The sequence below is a fragment of the Labeo rohita genome, chromosome 19 (genome assembly GCF_022985175.1).
Source record: "Labeo rohita strain BAU-BD-2019 chromosome 19, IGBB_LRoh.1.0, whole genome shotgun sequence".
Classification (NCBI taxonomy): domain Eukaryota; kingdom Metazoa; phylum Chordata; class Actinopteri; order Cypriniformes; family Cyprinidae; genus Labeo; species Labeo rohita.
In genome coordinates, this window is record NC_066887.1 from 15,391,304 (window position 1) to 15,411,951 (window position 20,648).

The 20,648-nt window shown below is 34.7% G+C and overlaps 1 protein-coding gene across 2 annotated transcripts in view; it reads left to right on the forward strand.

Annotated features, from left to right (window-relative positions):
* Positions 1 to 20,648, forward strand: part of thsd7aa (thrombospondin, type I, domain containing 7Aa) — a 151,082-nt gene that overhangs the window by 57,395 nt on the left and 73,039 nt on the right. For both annotated transcript variants that reach the window (XM_051136946.1, XM_051136947.1), the window contains exons 3-5: positions 5,583 to 5,831; positions 10,387 to 10,568; positions 20,406 to 20,561. In XM_051136946.1, the coding sequence (XP_050992903.1) occupies positions 5,583 to 5,831; positions 10,387 to 10,568; positions 20,406 to 20,561 (587 nt within the window). The remainder of the gene's footprint in view (positions 1 to 5,582; positions 5,832 to 10,386; positions 10,569 to 20,405; positions 20,562 to 20,648) is intronic.

The window sequence follows — 20,648 nt, forward strand, 5'->3', positions numbered from 1 at the left end:
TTAAAAATAGCAAAAAAAACTTGACCTTACCAATTTTTAAATTTTGGTGTCCATTTGACTCAGCATGAGCCAAGGAAATGAGAATTTTCCTTCTAGACTTTATGGTTCAAAAGTTGTTAACATAAACATGAGTGAAACTTTGGACAAGTGTTGGCGTGTTTGAGTTAGTCCTCTATCAGTGTGCCAAATTTCATAACTTTCATAATAAGCAAACTTTAGTGCTTGGCCCCTAGTAAATGACAGAATTTATTGTGTCTTTGCTGAATAAAAGTATTAATTTCTCTCCAAATAAAAAACTGTCATAACCCCAAAATTTTGAACAGTAGTGTATATCTATTAAAAATAAGTCAGTTATTAAAATCAACAGAGCTGTTCACACTACTGCGAGATTGTTTAAATGAAGGTGGTGATTAATCACAAAATCAATATTTGTACCCAGTCCTATCGGAAAGATGTCAACACAGGAAAGAGAACTGAAATCATTGAGCCATTTCATGGGAGGGGGGTTAAAGGAGAACATAACTACAGACTTACTGACCTTATCAACTCAGTCATGTAATGTCAACACTGCCTCCTTTCCACCTCCAGTGTTTCTGCTCCTCTCTTTTCATAGTGTGAAAGCAGGTCAGTCTTCTGTTCCTGTGTGTGTGAGAAAGTATAAGAGAGCAGAGAGGCAACACTAATGTCTATTTTAGACCACAGAGATATGACAAGCCTGCTTTCAGCAGCACATAAGCTGTCCTTCAGTGTGAAATATGCTCCTTCTCACACTCACACACAAACAGATTTCATTCACAGCACAAGACCCCACTGCACATGTATACTTAATGTTTAACACATGCTCTCCAGTTGTTTGTTGATATGTTATTCTCCACATTACAGCTTTAGCAAAGTTAACAAGGTGCTTCACAGAAAGACGTGGTATCTTATAGATCCTGAGGGCTATTAATATTAACCTGTGGCATGTTTTCAAATGTATTCCTAGTTTTTTATTTATTTATGCATGTTCTTTACTCACAGACTGCACTGCGTGCCAACAGTCTGGTCCCTGTGTTATAGTTTCCGTCTTTTGGGGATTGTGGACTATGATAACTGACATTTTGAACAGTTCTTGCAGTGGAGTTTCCCTCAAGGAAGTTTCAGAGAGTCTGTCAGTAATAGACTGACTAGAGAGAGAGAGAGAAATCTCATTTATGGAGCCATGCTCTCATATCAATATGATGACCCAAGTCCATTGCCTTCCCATCATTCCATCACCCTATTAGTAACTGCCCGCTCAGAAAGTAATTGCATCATTTTAACCCAAAGATTTAATGGTCATCTTTCTTCAGAAATGTCCCTCATCATTTTCCTCAATTTTCAGCTGTACCAGTAAGTAGTTTTATGCAACCGATAATATGGCCTTTTTATGCCAAGTGGTTTTCCATTACATGTTTGCTCAGTCTGTCATTGAGAGCATTTTTATTGAAGTTTCATTAACGGGGTTGATATCTCCAGTGCATGTCCTCATTCTGTCTCAACATGGTGAAACTTTTAATCTGCTTTAGCTGTAGAGGTATTGTCAAGCGAAATGGGAATATCACTACAAGCAACTTTAGAGTGAATTTCAGCAAAGCAACCGGGCCGTCAACACCCACTTTGATTGTGTTTTTGCGAGCAGGCTTTCAGAAACCAAAAAAGGTCTGTCGTGCTCATCGGGTCCGTAGGTCCCCCTTTTGAGTCAGAATGGGGACGTGTCATATCTGCCTGTATTTGCTGTTATATGGGATTAGCAGAGGAAGATGGAGAGAGATGCGCACTGTCCCAGGCAGATCAGTACATTAGAGCTACTCATTGACTTCACAGATGGCTGAAATCCCCAAAGAGGCTTAGCTGATTCTGATGACCGTGTTAATGCAGCACCCTGCCCTGGATCAAATGTATGGAATGGCAAGGTCAGAAAAACAAGAAAAGCATCAAAATTAGACCTCGCACAGCAGTAAATGCCAGGCAAACCAAATGAATAGTTACTAGATTGCGCTCTTAATTCATGGTCTCATTTCCGTACATCTCAAATTATGTATTGGGTTTAATGCCAGTGTACATGATTCCCACGCTTCTTGAAAGTACTTGAACATCAGACACATGGATTCAAAGCCTGGAAGGTACTTGAAAACAAATATGGGTCTTTGAAAGTGCTTGAAATAAATTTTAAATACATTTTGTTTAGTAGACGCTGGTGAAAAAAACAGCATATGCTGGTGGGTATGTTTTGATGCTGGTTTAAGCTAGTCCTTAGCTGGTTTAAGCTGGTCCTTTTGCTGGTTTATGATGATTTATACTGGCATAAACCAGCAAAGGACCAGCTTAAACCAGCATCAAAACATACCTACCAGCATATGCTGGTTTTTTCACCTGGGGAATGGTGCTATTTCCAAAAATTTCCTATATGCGCAGTTAAAGACTGAATGAAACAGCGTTAATGATTGGGGTGGAGATGGGGTAGCGCGAGAAAAAAATCTTAGCATGCGAGCCGATGCGAACATTGCGCAGCCCTGCATTAACCTATGGAGAAGCAGTGCATTTGTGACTGAAAACTACTGCGTGCGACTATGAAAATATATTTAAGAGCATCAGTGCAAATGACCCTAGCATATTTGTGCTTGCGCTGGGGGGAGCTTCAAAGGTTTCTAACATACTTACAACATGTTTTTGCAGCAGGGAGTAATGTATCAAAGACATATGTTGATTCCTTGAACACAACTGCGTTTACATGCACAATTTTTGGTTCAATCTGACTGAATTAATTGCGAATGATGAATCTGAATGTAGTGTTTACATAAACACTAAATAAAGTGATCGGGTTGATGTGCTCGATAGTGATAGGCAATAGTGTTCAGACAGTGCAAGTCACTTAATATTAACTTTTTGTTTAGTAAACCGTTGTATTAAATCAATATCATTTGCAAACTCACTTAATCAATAAATCTGTCTCCTTCATTCATCGCGATCTTCCATTATAATCAATGCAGCTTATTCACAGATGACTGGTTATAGGAGAGGGAGGAGCATTTGTACTCCATGATTAATATAAGCAGCACGACACAGCAGTTTATATGTAATATTTATCCAGAAATTGATAAATATTAATTTTGTTGTTAAAAATAAATGAAGAAATGGTGTAGAAGAGTGGTTATTATGTGCAAAAAAAAAAAATGTAAAAAGGTAATGGTGCATTCTGACTTTTTTCCTCACAAATGTGACTTTACATTTTGCAATTGACTTTTTTCTTTTTGCATGATATAAACTCGCACTTGCAATTGCAACTTTATATCACACAATTTTGACTTTTTACTCGTTAGTTTATATCTTGCAATTCTGAGAAAAAAGTCAGAATTACAAGACACAAACGGGCGATTCTGACTTTTTTTTCTCAGAACTATAATATATAAACTTTCAAGTCTAAATTCCAGTTTTAAGGGGGAAAAAGTCTATTTCCTTACAACTGCGAGTTTATAACTCACAATTCTGTGTTATAAAGTCGAGATATAAACTCACAATTCTAAGAAAAATGTCAGAATTGCAAGTTTATATCATACTTTATAACATGCAAATTTAACTTTATATCACGCAATTGTGATTTTTAAAGAAAAAAGTCAGAATTGCAAGATATAAATTCGAAATTCTGAGTAAAATTCAGAATTATATCTCACAATTCTGTCTTTATAACATGCAATTGCAACTTATATTATGCAGTTCTTACTTTTAACTCTCAGTTGCTAGTTTATGTCTTGCAATTCTGAGAAAGAAAGTCAGAAATGTGAGGAAACAGGGAATTTTTTTTTTCAGAATTGCGATATATAAACTCCTAAGTCTAAAGTGCAGCCTTAGGGGAAGGGGAGGCTTTTTTTTTTTACAGCTCTGAGTTTATATCATACAATTTACTTTAGAACTCACAATTCTGTGTTATAAAGTCAGAATTGCAAGATATAAACTCGTAATTCTGAGTAAAAATCAGAATTGTGAATTTATATCTCATAATTCTGACTTTATAACATGCAGTTGCAACTTTATATTACACAATTCTGACTTTGAACTTACAATTGTGCCTTTATATCTTGCAATTATAAGGAAAAAAGTCAGAATTGTGAGTTTATATCTCACAGTTCTGACTTTATAACATGCAATTGCAACTTTATATCACACAATTCTGACTTTTAACTCGTAGGTGCAAGTTTATATTTTGCAATTCTGAGAAAAAAAGAGAGTTGCGAGACACAAACGGCCAATTCTGACTTTTTTTCTGAGAATTGTAATATATAAACTCCCAAGTCTGAAGTCCAGTTTTGAGGGGGGAAAAGGGCTATTTTCTTACAACTGCGAGTTTATATCTCACAATTCTGACTTTATAACTCACAATTTTCTTACAACTGCGATTTACATCTCACAATTCTGACTTTATATCTCACAATTTCATGTTATAAAGTCAGCATTGCAAGATATAAACTCGTAATTATGAGAAAAAAAAGTCTGAATTGCAAGATATAAACTTACAGTTCTGAGGAAAAAGTCAGAACTGCAAGATATTAAAAGTTTATATCTTGCAATTCTGAGAAAGAAATCAGAATTATGAGATGTAAACTCGCAATCATGAGAAAAAAGTCAGAATTTATTTTCAGTAGCGGAAAGGGATTTCATGCAATGTAAACCTATACCATCTATACATAAAATATATTTAAAAAGAAGTGCCCTATGTTGAATAAACATGCTGTAGTGGCACTAAAATAAATATAAACCATCTAATAGATGCGTAAAGATCTAGTTAAGTCGCACACAGATGTGTGTACAGGAATGGCCTCTGTCTGGATTTAATTCAACAGCTTTTGACACCAATGACGTGATCTGTGAACTAACCAAGCCTCTGATTTCTTCATCTGACTGATTAAGACAAATGAGATCTCGCTTACATGTCTTGTAGGCCTCTAGTGAGGGTCACAGTCTCAATCATAACAACCCCCAAAGCCAAGCCGTCGCAGGCGTTTGATGCCTCTTAATTAAAATTCATGGAAGTCATAGTTTGATACATATCTAAATTGAATCGCATTCTGTAGCGACTGCAGATAGAAATTAAAGAACAGGGGTGAGGGGTGAAATTAAAGAACTCCTGGTGAGATGCAAGGTCAGAGTGTATGCAGCATTAAGATTATTATCTTTGTTAGTGCATATATACAAAATGATATACTGTAATTGGATGGGATCGGTTTCTTTCCTTTTTAAAGACAACAAGGTGTGAATGACATCCTCCCTGATCTTGGAGTCTCACGTGTGTTTTGTGTTTGTTTTTATACTTTTAAATTTTTCACTAATAATGAGTATTTTTTTTTTTTTTTTTTTTTGCACAATAGTCCTAATTTATATACGGTTATATATAATAGTATAACGGTTTATAAATAATAGTATCTCTTTCTTCTTTCTTCTAATGTTTACAAATAACATAATATTGATATTCATATTTCCAGGCTTCAGAACAAGTTTTCGCAGCTTAGTTGTAATAAATGTTGGATTCGTTGATCAATAATAGACTTTATTCTGTGTCCCTACAGCCAGTGTAACCAGCAGACTCTTCCTGTGACATATCAAGCCTGTGTCATCCCAAAGGACTGTGAAGTGAGCGAGTGGTCAGACTGGTCTACCTGCTCAAAGGAGTGCTATGATCTGAATGGGCGTAAGGGACAGAGGACACGTACGCGTCAGGTGAAGCAGTTCCCAGTTGGTGGAGGGGCCGAGTGTCCTGAGCTGGAAGAGAGTGAACCATGTTCTCCTCAAGGAGAAGGAATCCCACCATGTATAGTGTAAGTGCGGCATTTTATTTTATTTTATTTTATTTTATTTTATTTTATTTTATTTTATTTTATTTTATTTTATTTATTTATTTTTTTTTTTTCATTTAATTTATTTTATCTCTTTATTTTCTTTTCTTTTCTTTTCTTTTATATTTTTATTTTTTATATTTTATTTTTATTTATTTATTTATTTATTTTATATATGTTTATTTTCTTTTATTTTTAATTTTATTAATTTATTATATTATTTTCCTTTATTTTCTATTTTATTTAGTGTATATTTTCTATTTTTATTGTATTTTTTTATTTTTATATTTCTTTATTTTCTTTTATTTTCTATTTTTTATTTTATTATATTTTTATTATTATTTAATTTATTTTAATTTTTTAATCTTTATTTTATTTGATTTTTTTTTACTGTAATATATTATATTTTATTTATTTTGTATGTCTTTAGTTTATTTGATATTTTCTTGTTTTTTTTGTTTTATTTAGTTTATATTGTATATTTTTATTGTATTTTATATTATATTTTTTTATTTATTCATTTTATTTTATTTTGTTGTATGTTTTTTATTTTATTTAATTTTTTGAGTTATTTTTATTATTTTATTTTATATTTTTATTGTATTTTATTATATTTTTCAATTCTTAATTTGATTTATTTTTTATTTATTTATTTTATTATATTTTATTTTATTTTATTTTATTATATATATATATATATATATATATATATATATATATATATATATATATATATAATTCTTTATTTTTTTATTATTTATTATTATTATTATTATTATTTATTTATTTATTTATTTTTTATTTATTTATTTTCCACTTTTTTTTTTTTTAGTTTATTTTGGAGTAGTCTCTTCTGCTCTCCAAGGCTGGTTTTATTTGATCCAAAATACAGCAAAAATAGTTACACAATATTATGAAGTATTTTTATTATGAAAAATGTCATAGTTTCCTCAAAAAAATCTATTTTAAAATATCAACACTAAAATATATAATATATTTTATAAATATATAAAATACATAAACTCCGAAGGACAGACTAAAGTACATTTTACCTTTTGTGCAAAAATAAATAAATAAATAAATAAACACAAGCTTCAGTCAGTCTCTCAATCTCTAGCCTTCAGATGATAAATTAAAAGAACATTATATGTATTAATAAATAGGCCTGCATTGTTTTGTAACAGCTCTCTGTACAGACATCATCTGTTGACGACTTTTGGATAGCATGAATGTGTTAAAACACAGATGGAGGAGTGAAGGGGGAAACGAGGGTGGGGGTGAAGGCCCTGCTGTGGAAGATGGAGAGATGGCAGCGGGTTGGTGGTTTGGCACAGCGCCACCCTGGAGGAGGTGAGCTGATGAATAGTGAACGTCTGAGAGGACAGGCCACACGCTGTCTAATCTGATCTCCCCCACAGATGGGCCGGTCCATTCCCCATCACTCATCACCTCGCTACACTAGATCTTACCGGAGCAGAGCGTGTGCCCCCTGTATTAGATGGAGGTGAATATCGCTCCTGTAGTGCTGACCCAGTGTGTGCCCGGCCACACTCTCTCACCAAACCCCACATGTGCTTTCACGGCTGTCACTGAGAATCCTTTACAGCAGGGGTTTATGACCAGATGTCCCCTAGAGTGAGATTCAGGTGGCCAAAACTGGCTTGTAACCATTAAAATTTAATATTCACCTACTGTTAAGCATCTCGTAAATCTCTTAAAGGGATAGTTCATTCTGTATCATTTACTTACTCTTATGTTGTTTTGTGTAATTTATTGTTGGAGAAGCTATTGTGAAACTGTAATGTAGGTCAGGCTCCAATATTCGAAACTGTATTTTGCTAGACTACAAACTAGTTACAAAAAATACTGTACACTGAAGCTGTTTTTTTTTCTTTTTTTTTCTTTTCTTTTTTTTTTTTAAATAACAGTGGCAGTATTTAACATAACAGATAAATTGATGCTAAATACAAAATTAAAATACTATTAAAAAATTAAATTAAAATTAATTAAAATTAAAAAAATTAAAATTAATTAATAAATTATTTTATTAAACAAATGGCAGGATTTAACAGAATATACTTTTACTATAGAAAATAAGAGCTCAAATGCAACACAGGGACTTGCGTTGGTTTTGTTTTGTTTAGTTGCTTTGCTTTGCTTTGTTTTGTTTTTGTTCTGCTTTGTTTTGCTTTGGTTTGGTTTGTTTTATTTTATTTTGTTTTGCTTTGTTTTGCTTTGTTATATTTTGTTTTGTTTATTTGTGTTTTTGTTTTGCTTCATTTTGTTTTTTGTTTTGTTTTGCTTTGTTCTGCTTTGTTTTACTTCGTCGTTTTGCCTTTTATTTTGTTTTGTTGTCTTTTTTGTTTTGCTTTGCTTTGTTCTAGTTTGTTGTGTTTTGTTTTGTTTTGCTTCACTTTGTTTTGTTGATTTGCTTTGCTTTATTTATAGTTTTTTTTTGTTGTTCTGCTTTGCTTTGATTTGTTTTTTGTATTATTTTGTTTTGTTGTGTGTTTTGTTTTTCTTTGTTTTTTTTTATTTAGTTTTGTTGTCTTTTTTGCTTTGCTTTATTTTGCTTTGATGTTTTGCTTTGTGTTTTTTGTTTTGATTTACTTTGGTTTCCTTTTTGTTTTATTTTTTGTTGTGTTAAGGTTTGCTTTGGTTTGCTTTGTTTTGTTTTGTTTTTTTTGTTCTGTTATTTTGTTTTGTTATCTTTTTATTTAGTGTTTTTTTGCATGTTTTGATTTGCTTTGTTTTGCTTTGCTGTTTTGCTTTGCTGTTTTGCTTTGTCTTTTGTTTTATTTTGCTTTGTTTTGTTTTTTTCTGCTTTGCTTTTTGTTTTGCTTTTAGTTTTATTTAGTTTTTTGTGTTATGTTTTGTTTTGTTTTTTGTTTTGTTTTTTGCTTCGTTTTATTTTTGTTTTGGTTTGCGTCATTTTGTTGCGTTGCTTTGTTTTTCTTTGCTGTTTTGTTTTGTTTGGTTTTGGTTTGCTTTGTTTTATTTTGCCTTGTTTTGGTGTTTGTTCTGCTTTGCTTTGTATTGTTTTGCAGTTTGTTTTGTTTTGTTTTGCATTGTGTTTTTTTTTTCTTTGGTTTGCTTTGCTTTGTTGATTTGCTTTGTTTTGTTTTGTTTTGCCTTTTTGTTGTTGTTAATTTGTCTAATTAGTCATCCAAACGAATAATTTCATACAAATTCTGCAGAAGACAAAGACAATATGTCAGTATTTGCTGTCCATATTTCATATAGATAGATAGATAGATAGATAGATAGGTACTTAGATAGATAGATTGGGGAAACTGCTTTGCTGATGGTGCATTATGCTACTTAACCATTAACATTTTAACATTTGCTATGCAGTGCATTACTCATTGAAGTATCCTAAAAAAAGAATCCTAAAAAAGAAAGCTGTCTCATTTTGTACATTACGTGTGGCTCAATTATAGTGCCTGAATGGAAAGCGAGGCCCTCAGAACAAAGTATTGACTGCGGTCTTGTCAGAAGCACACTCAAATAGACACTGACTCACAGCTCATGAATATGGAGCTCTGCATTTGTGAGGTCAAATGGACTTCATTTTGAATCTGTGAAAAAGGTTGAGAGCCATTACCATGGAAAGTCAGCAGGAACTCTCTACTGGTTTTAAAATCGGACCTGCGGTATTCAAAAACTGAAATAAATGTTTCATATTCTTTCATTTACACAAAGCAAGGGACCATTTCCCTCGTAGTTTAAAGTGCACGTTCATGGTCAAGAAATGTTTTTAAAAGATGCTCTCTTTTCTTTTTACTTTTCTTATTTGAACGCCTCTAAAAGCTGGAAACCAGATTTGTTATAGTGAAGGTCACTGGAAATTTTAAACACACGACACACAAATGCACACACACATGCATACACACTACCAGCACCTCCCCCCGAGCATGCCCTCCAGCTTTTGATCAGCGAGATACATGTTGAAAAGAAATAGTGATCAAAGGCCAACGATAAAGAGGAGGTTCTTTCCTTTTCAGCCACTGCTCACACTGTTAACACTGAACATAACATAACATAACATAACAACATAACACGTACTGATCACCTTTCAGATCCTTCTGGTAAAGCTTGTTGACCTAGGAAGTCTGCTGGTTAAGCTAAAAATTTGTCTCTGGACAGGAAAAATCCAATAAAACATGCATATGATAATTAGTACAGAGTGTGTCATTTTTGTAGCAACATTTCTATCCATAGCTCAGCTTCTGATGCTGTTTCCCTAGTGTTCTTTCACTAACATGATAAATCAAAAAGCAGCAGTCCAGCCTTCAAACTCAATGATGCTCAATAAAGCCAAGACTGACGTGGCTTCTGATAAGTCTATTTAAAATCAACTGTATTTATAACTCCAAAGGACAGACCAAAGTGCAGTTTATTTTTGAGTGAATAAAATAACCACAAGCTTCACTCAGTCTCTCAATCTCTAGCCTTCAGAGGATAAATTAAGAGAACATTAAATACTCATCAGCACACGTCTGTTCACCAAATTTCCTTCCTTCCTCCGTCTCCGCAGGTATAATTGGCGAACCACAGAGTGGAGCGACTGCAGGGTGGACGTGCTCCTCAGCCAACAGGACCGTCGCCGGAGCAACCAGACAGGGCTCTGTGGAGGCGGGGTTCAAACCAGGGAGGTCTACTGTGTTCAAGCCCCCACCGAAACCTCATCTAACCTCGGCTCCCTCAAGAACAAAGACGGTAACAAAACTATCAAATTCAGTGTCTTAACCCTCTGCTTGTGGTTAATGCACTTGCTGGTTCAACAATTTGTCCCGAACCCTTTTTGATCTCTCTCCCCAATCATTTCCTGTCACATTCTCACCAATTATTTGAGCTTGATGCCAGTCCCACATGCAGTAACAAGCACACAGGCCCTTTCTATTCAGATCTAATAAAACATTAGGATTTGGCAACCATTCTGTTACTAGTGAGAACAGGGGCTGCAGTCAACATCGTCTTACATTTGTTGTGCATGTATTTTTTTTGTGCTAGCGTTAACATTAATACAAGTTCATCCATGTGGAATATGCGACCACACGTTCAGTCAACTCAAAACTTGCCAAGACCCATATTGTGAAGATGGCGCAGTCCCCTGAATTAGAGCCCAACTTCCAAAAATGTTCCCAGTTGGTGCTGACATCAACAGTAGGCCAGCATATGATTCTGGCTTATGATGCCAGATTTCAGAATTTCAGTGAATTTCTGAGGTATATTGATACTTATTATTAAAACAAAGAGCAATTATTATAAGTGTGATGAGTTGTATAAATCAGGGTTTTGTGTCACAGAATGTAGTTTTAAGTTTTAGGAATGTAGTTTTATGTTGTTTAAAGAGAATCCCGGATATTAAGACGTGTTGGCTTAATATAACATAACTGATGTCTTTTAGTGAAATATGTAGTAGAAAACCCATGAAAGACTCTAACCCATGAAAAATGTTATTTTAAAAATCCACATTGTTTTATACATATTTTGGACTGTGGGGAACACCATTATTTTAATTATTAAATATTTGCATTCACAACACAACTCGGAAAATAACATACTGATGTGATGCCACATTGTGTGGCTTTTGGTTGTAATTTTTAGTCGTAGGGCAACAAGAGAAACAAGTTCCTCTGAAACCCTCCACCTCTCCAGCTCCACCTGTATGTGTATTATATATGCTACTCGGGCAGTGGCAGTATGTTTTAAATACACATTTGGCATTGAGTAATGCCTTGTGTGTTAGTGATAGAGATTTTGGCCTGTGGCCTCGTGCCTATGGCTAAATCACAGCCGTGCTAACATAGAGCCATATCGCACAGCTACTCGTAAAATCTGATAAATGTTTGTGTGACTAACATGCTTGATGCTGTTATATTTGGTAAAACGGCCTTCCCGTTTTTGGCTCTGGTCACCTCTGCTCCAGTACAGACTTACGGGCTCACTGTGAGCTGTTAGACAAAGATCAGTTGATGTTTGTACTGTGTTGCAACTCAAGCCAACGTATAATTGGATTGCTTTTTAAAGGCTGAAATTAGATCACCAGGGGGAAATTAAGGAATAAAGAAGGCAGAGCTGTACAAATTAATGAGGCAGCTACTGTGGAATTTAAATGCTAATGCCGTCACAGACATACACACAGGTGCACATACACCCAAACACAAATTCTCTGCGGAGTAATACGACAGAAACAGGGAGGTGCCAGCACCTCATGCCATGCGTAGAGGCTGGTGCTGGGTCTGTGCTCAGTTTCAGACTGACACAGAAACTCCCCTGCCATCTGCTCTGAGAGCTGAACCGCCGACCTCTCAGGGAACTTATTCAAATGTCCACAGCTGTCCTCAAGCAGTCATTGCCTGGTATGGCTTGGTCACACTACAGACAGGAAGACAAAGACACAGAAATAAGATCGCCTTTTGAAATAGGCTCACAATAGTGTATTCAACAGCTACTGTAAGCTGTGATATTACTAAAAAAAGCCTGATCAGCTAACATTGTTTATTGAGGATTATGTCTTTCAGTTAACAGTCAACATAGGCATCTTATAGTCAATTTTTGTTGTCAGTATGTTGTTGTTGTTGTTGGTGTTTTTTTCTGAGAAACAGGAAAAAATAATTTTTAATGGCATGATTGTGATTAAACACATATGTAACCATGGACCACAAAACCAGTCATAAGGGTCAGTTTTTTTAAATTGAGATTTGTGATCAATTTCCATTGATGTATGTTAGGACAGGACAATATTTGACTGAGATACAATTTGAAAATCTAGAATCTGAGAGTGCAAAAAGAAAATTGCCTTTAAAGTTGTCCAAATGAAGTTCTTAGCAATGCATATTACTAATCATAAATTAAGTTTTAATATATTTGCAGTAGGAAATTTACAAAATATCTTAAAGGGGTCATCGGTCATCAAGTTTATATGATTTCTTAATGAAAAGTCTATAATATATATTGGTTAAAAATTCTCAATGATAGTATAAAACAACACCCCTTTTTACCTTGCCAAAATCAGCTCTGCAAGAATCATCCTGTTCTGGTCGAGGTTGCTTTAACTGTTAATGAGCTCTGCTCACCCCACCCCTCTCTTCTCTCTGTGGAGTGACGAGCCTGTTTACTTTAGCCACGTTTAGCCGCTAAACTTGCTAACTAGCACGTTATTAGGAAAGGCAATCGCAAAGATTCATAAAAAAACCCCTTACACTCAATTCTGCTGTAAGTGAAGCTGGATCATGAATAATTAGCGCGAACATAGACAGATATATGTAGATCAGGAGGTGCATTCCCTTCACAAACAAACGTAGTCCACTGCATCTTCAGCGGCTTAGATGTCGGGAGTAAATGACGAGCACTATGTTCATTATTACATCCAGCAACACAACACCTCAATCGCTAGATATTCTGAGATATTCTTGTCTAATTTACATCCTTGCTCCGGCATCGAAACAATGGAGGTCGGACTGTTACAGCTGATTTAAGGCGGGTCTGAGGTAAGACGTTCATGTCAATCAACTACTGCAGGAGTGGCCTAAGTCGGTGTGACACCACACCAACAGGCATCTGAGAATGGCTCGATTTGAAAAAGGGGATATTATTTTTACAGATTAATTAAAAACCACTGCATTGATTTTTATCATTATAGGGTAGATGTGTACATACACTGCCAACACACATTAATGTTCAAACAACACGTAAAAGTGAACTTTGCATCCAATGACCCCTTTAATGGATTATGATCTTTACTTAATATCTTAATGATTTTTGGCATAAAAGAAAAATCAATAATTTTAACCCTTACAATATATTATTGGCTATTGCTACAAATATACCCGTCCCATGTAACAATATTTGCTGAGAAGGATAATGGAAAAAAAAAGAAATCAAAGGAGAGACAAAGAAAACAATATGCAAAAAAGAGCACGAGACAGAGCTGGACATCTTGGTGAATCGGGACCTTGGTGTTCAGCCTCCTGTCTGTGAGGAAGATTTGCCAGACAGTGCTGGAATCCCATCCATAATGTGGCCTTAAGAGAAGCACATGGCACTGACTGCAGCTTCCTGCTGGGGAAGGTGACAGGCCCGGCGCGCTGACGAGTCACGCGGTGACAGATGGAAGAACTGTGTGAGATAAAGAAAAGGAACAGTGCAAGAACACCTGCACACTTTCACACGCACACTTTCTGCCTATTTCACACACACAACACACATACACACCTTGTCCAGCTCTGCCTCATGCTCTTTTTTTTTGCATATTGTTTTCTTTATCTCTCTTTTGTTTTTTTTGTTTTACCCACCATCTTTCTCAGCAAATTTAGTTACAATCATGTAATTAATTCAGTTAATTTTTTTAATTGATCGCCAGCTCTACGCTTTTTTCCCCCCTCTCATTTACCTGGTTTCCTTTTAATCAATGAAGAATCAATCAGGCAGTTTTCCCCTCAGGGAGTTTCAGACAGATTTGAGAGGATTTAATTTTGAGCTCCACATGATTGGACATTTCCAAGTGATTTGCCACTGGGCCTTTGGAATTATTCACAGGTATTTATATACATTAATGCCAGACAATGAGAGCATCAGGAGTGTTGGTTTACTCAAGGACAGACACTGTGTGCTTTAAGCAGATTTAATCTGGTCATTCAGTTCCAGGGATCATAGCTAAATCCTCTGTAGAAATTGGACAACTATGTTTGTGTGCACTCTGGCTATTTCAGTACAGTGTGTGATGCCAGTACATTTGAAACTTTGATACTTGAGGCATGTCCAACAACTTTACAAGTTTTTGTAAAGCAGCAACATATTCGCTTTTACAGTTGAGGTCAAAAGTTTACATACACCTTGCAGAATCTGCAAAATGTTAATTATTTTACCAAAATAAGAGGAATCATACAAAATGCATGTTATTTTTTATTTAGTACTGACCTGAATAAGATATTTCACATAAAAGATGTTTACATATAGTCCACAAGAGAAAATAATAGTTAAATTTATAATAAAAAAAAATGACCCTGTTCAAAAGTTTACATACACTTGATTCTTAATACTGTGTTGTTACCTTAATGAACCACAGCTGTGTTTTTTTTTTCTTTAGGTCTTACAAATTCTTTTGTTTTTCAGCATTTTTGTGTATTTGAACCCTTTCCAACAATGACTGAATGATTTGAGATCCAACTTTTCCCACTGAGGACAACTGAGGGACTCATACGCAACTATTACAGAAGGTTCAAACGCTCACTGATGCTTCAGAAGAAAAAACAATGCATTAAGAGCCAGGGGTGTAAACTTTTGAACAGAATGTTTAAATTTCTTATTTTTCCTAAATATTATATATATATTTTTTTCATTTAATACTGCCCTTCAGAAGCTACAGAAGATATTTACATGTTTCCCAGAAGACAAAATAAATTTACCCTGATCTTCATATTCAAAATGTTTTCCCCCCCTCCAGCTCTTAATGCATCGTTTTTCCATCTGGAGCATCAGTGAGCATTTGAACCTTCTGTAATAGTTGCATATGAGTCCCTCAGTTGTCCTCAGTGGGAAAAGTTGGATCTCAAATCATTCAGTCATTGTTGGAAAGGGTTCAAATACACAAAAATGCTGAAAAACCAAATAATTTGTGGGATCTAAAGAACTTGTCTGAAGAACAGCAGGCAGTTTAACTGTTCAGGACAAACATAGAACTCATGAACAATTATCACTAAACAAAAAAAAACAAAAAAAGCAGCTGTGGATCATTCAGGTAAAAAACAACACGGTATTAAGAGTCAAGCGTATGTAAACTTTTGAATGTTGTAATTTTTATAAATTCAGCTGCTATTTTTTCTGGTGGACTTTTATGTGAAATATCTTCAGGTCATTACTAAATAAAAAATAGCATCCCTCTTATTTTAGTAAAATAATTAACATTTTGCAGATTCTGCAAGGCGTATGTAAACTTTTGACCTCAACTGTATATTAACTGTCATACATTTGATTGTGTCATTATCAAAATTATGACCTCACATTATCTCCTACTTCCCTTTAAAGTAATAGTTCACCCAAAAAGAAAATGCTCTCATCTTTTACTCACCCTCATGCTGTTCCAACCTAAATTTCTTTCTTTTATTGAACACTAATAAAGGTATTTTGACGAATGTTGGTAACCCAACAGTTGACGGTAGCCATTGACATCCACAGTATTCTTTTCCCCCATTCTATTAGGCAATGGCTGCCAACTGTTGTGTTGTATTCAGCAGAAGTCACTCTTGTCACTCTTTGGCAACATTTATGTATTTTATTTTATTTATAACATAACATTAAAGCTCGTATTAAAGGGATAGTTCACCCAAAAATGAACTTTCTGTCATTAATTACTTACCTTTATGTTGTTCCAAACACGTAAGACTTCAGAATAATTCATGTTCAGGTTCAGATAGTTCATGTTCAGAACACAAATTAAGATATTTTTGATGAAATCCAAGAGCTCTCTGACCCTGCATAGACAGCAACACAACTGACACATTCAAGGCTCAGAAAGGTAGTAAGAACATTGCAAGTAGTAATTTTGTAATTTTAAAATTGTAATTTTATGAAGCTACGAGAATACTTTTTGTGTTGAAATAATATAACAACTTTAAAACTACTCAGTCTTCGACGTGCGTTCACGAGAGATCCTTTATGGGTTTTAAACGTGGTAGTTGTGTTGCTGTGTATGCAGGGTGAAAAAGCTCTCGGATTTCATCAAAAATATTTTAATTTGTGTTCTGATGGTGAATGAAGGTCTTAAGGGTTTGGAACAACATGAAGGTGAATAACTAATGACAGAATTTTCATTTTTGGGCAAACTGCCCCTTTGAATTAAATGCAAGGAGGTGGAAATGGAAGCAGTAGATAGACACAAGTATAGGTAAATACCTCTGAATTTACATGAATCCCTCACAAACTGTTATTTTTCAGTTTTGTGTTCAGTTTTGCCAGTAGTAAAGAATCTGTGAAATATATTGTTTCCACAAATATGAAAGCATGTTTGCATTCCAAATTCATTTTCAATCATTTTGGGATTATGTATTCCTAAACCCATGTAATGAATGCCAGAATGGCGCTGAACACAAAGTAAGCATTTTACATATCAAAAGCAGCTTGTTGTCTTCCTCTCCGCCAATACCGCTTCCCATCCGGCTTCCTGCTCTGCTGTTTGGGCCCGGGGAAGCTGTGCTTGATTTCCTCTCCCCACGGGTGGCTTCAGACATTTAGACAACAGGGGAAAGCAGCTGCTGTCGCGATCTTTATCCATTAACACATTTCGGTCACAGAGAACAAAACACAACAACAGTGTTCATTCGTTTCGGCTCGGCCGTGTCGCTCTCCGGAATATAATCAATGTTGCACCCTGTCGTGGATCTTTATGAGATATTCAACGCAGTGGCTTTGTTACAGAGCATCCATGCAGCACTTCCCCGCAGGCAGGCCCGAGTTATTGATGATGATGGTGATGCAGGCAGGTGAACGTGTTGGCGGCTGTCAGACGGACAGAGGGACTGATGGGATACTGGTGCCATAATTAGGCCGGGGAAACCCTGGGTGGGCAAACAGCAGACCATCTGGCCTCCAAGCGAGTGTTGTGCCACCTGAACAAGGTCAACCTACAAGGAGAGGGTCATTAATCAGGCTAGGTTAACAGGGCGGCGAACGTGAGCCGCTGAGACAGGAAGTCAGACAGGTTTTTGCCCACCCCAGTACCTCAACAGCACAAAATCACGTCCTAATAAGAAACATGAAGTGCGTGGAGACAAGGGAACTTGCATTTGCAAGTCAATTTGACATTTTTTCCAAATCAATTTTGTCAATTTGACAGCTAATTTCTTTTTTTGACGTGTCACTTTTGGAAGTAAATTCAGCTTGCTAAATTGAGCGTTTCGGCGGATGTTTGTCCCCAAGGAGCACTTCACCAAAAAACCCTTTTAATTTCTGTTTTAAACAAGCTCATATAAATCATTAATGACTCTGGCCATGCAATCAATCACTTAGATCACCCTGAAAATCTACACGCACACAAAACACATGTATTAACTGAATGATTTTAGAAATGGCTCAGAGCGCACAAAGAACACCTTTTGGACACGAAGCAATTTGCATGTGAATGAAGAGAAGATCCGTCAAAGGGTATCGGCAGCAGATCTGTTCACGCACTGACCTTGCAAAAAGTCACCTACGGCTCGGAGCTGCAGGCACACTTGCACCGAATGCTGGTTACAGATAAAAAGAAAACAAGGACAAAAAGGGTCTTGGGAGATGTCTAGCAAAACATGTGCAATCTGAAGCACTTGTTTATGAGAATGATGTTGATCATGTCATTTTCTCTTCATGTTCTAACTTTCAGATATATTGAAATGCTTCACATTACCTTTTTAAGGTACAAGTGTGGGCAATACACGTTTGAGTCCAACTCACGTCATTTCCCTCATCCATTCCCCATCATTTTTACATTAGATTTATAATGTATATAAGAAATACCACTGTTGCCTAGTATTTAATATATATTCACTACCGTTTTTTAAAGAAATAATACTTTTATTAGGATTGGGTGATATGTGATTAACCAGTAAATTTGTCAACCTGTAGAGATTTTGGACTGTCGTCTCTATCTTGGTTACATGCTCACATGACGATGCTGTGCTACATGGTGACAAAAATGTATAATTTGCATGCGTTTTTAAGCATTGCGGTTTAAAATCAATTGATTTTATGCCAATAAAACGCAATCAGCACTCGTTTTGCTATATGCACACACTGTCTGAGAGTTATTTTTACCACTTTATAGGCCCTGAATGGTTAAATACACACACTTGTTTGTGTCAAAGTGCTCGTCTTTGTAAGTATTACCATAAACACAGTAATTTAGGTTGTAAGTAAAAGCAAACAGCTGAGAAAGAAAACACATGTAACAGTATATTGGATCGGGGCAGCTCTTAAAGTGACAGCAGTCTAATATTCATATTAATCAAACAACAAAAGTGAAAAAATCACTCACTGCCCTTGCCACTTTAGCCACTTTAGTCACTTTAATTAGAAGAAATATTTATTTTACACAGTGAAGAATATACAGTGTTTTTATACACCTGATAACTTGTGTTCAGTAAACTTGAGTTTTTTTTAAGGCTAGTATTCTATGACAGAAATGCTGAAATTTCTGTGGTATCAAACATTTTGATATCATAAACACCTGAATAGTTATGGTGAAATGAAATTACTCATATTGTGATTTTGAACTTTTATTTAGCAAGGACACATATTGATCAAAGGTTTCTGACAGTAAAGACATTTATAATATTATACAATGTTAACAAATCATTTTTACATTACATTTAGAATTGTTTATTTTTTTAGAAAAAAAAAAAAAAACATTAAATTGATTAAAAGTGACGTTAAGGACATTTATAATATTGTGAGATTATTTCTGTGAACCCTAAGAAAAAAGAAATGGATAGTAAGAAGACATGTTTCTTGAGCACCAAATCACCATATTAGAATAATTTCTAAAGAATCAGTGGATCATTAAAATAGAAAATAGAAAAAAAAAACAACATATACACTGCTATTTAAAAACTTGGGATCAGCAAGTTTTTAAGGTTTTTTTTTTTCTTTTTTTTTTTTTTTAAAGAACTCTCTTATGCTCATCATGGCTGCATTTATTTGATCAAAAATCCAGTCACATGATCCTTTAGAAATCATTCAAATATGTTGATTTTTTATTATTATTATTATTATTATTATTATTATTATTATTATTATTATTATTTATTTATTTATTTCAGGATTCTTTAATGAGTTAAAACGAACAGCATTTATTATATATATATATATATATATATATATATATATATATATATATACAATATAAGTCTTTGCTATCACTTTTTAGCAATTTAACTCATCCTTGGTGAATAAAACTATTCATTTCTTTCAAAAAAAAAAAAAAAAAGACACAAACTTATATATAATCTTTTGTAACTACTATTATATTGTTTATTTTAAATAAATGCTGTTCTTTTTAACTTTTTATTTATTAAAGAATCCTGAAAGTATCACAGGTTCCAACAAAACATTAAGTATTAAAATATTAAAATATTAAGCAGCACAACTGTTTTCAACACTGATAATAAATCAGAATATTAAAATGATTTTTGAAGGATCATGTGACACCGAAGACTGGAGTAATGATGCTGAAAATTCAGCTTTGCATCACAGGAATAAATTACATTTGAAACTATATTCACATAGAAAATAGTTATTTTGCATTGAAATAATATTTTACAATATTGCTGTTTTTTTGATCACATAAATGCAGCCTTGAAGAGCATAGGCATCTTTTAAAAAAACTTAAAAAATCTATAAATATATATAATATATATATAACATTTGTGAGCATAATAGACTTCTTAAAAAAAAAAAAGAAACAAAATGTACTGTTATGTGACTCATATACTTGTGTGAATGAACTGTATATTCTTATTCCATATGCGGCACATCTATTTTTATAGGGACTAACAATGTGTGTCTTTGTCTCCTCAGGCTTGCGGCCGGTAAACAGTGACCTGTGTTTGGGCATTTCTCCTAACACCACCCAGCTCTGCCATATTCCCTGTCCCGTGGAGTGTGAAGTGTCCTCCTGGAGCGCATGGGGTCCCTGCACCTTTGAAAACTGCCAGGATCAGTCCACAAAGAAAGGTAAGCTTCAACTATATGACCAGTTCATCTTTTACAGTTGTATTAGGGTAGCAGTCATTTCACCCATCTCGCTAAAACAGAGCGGAT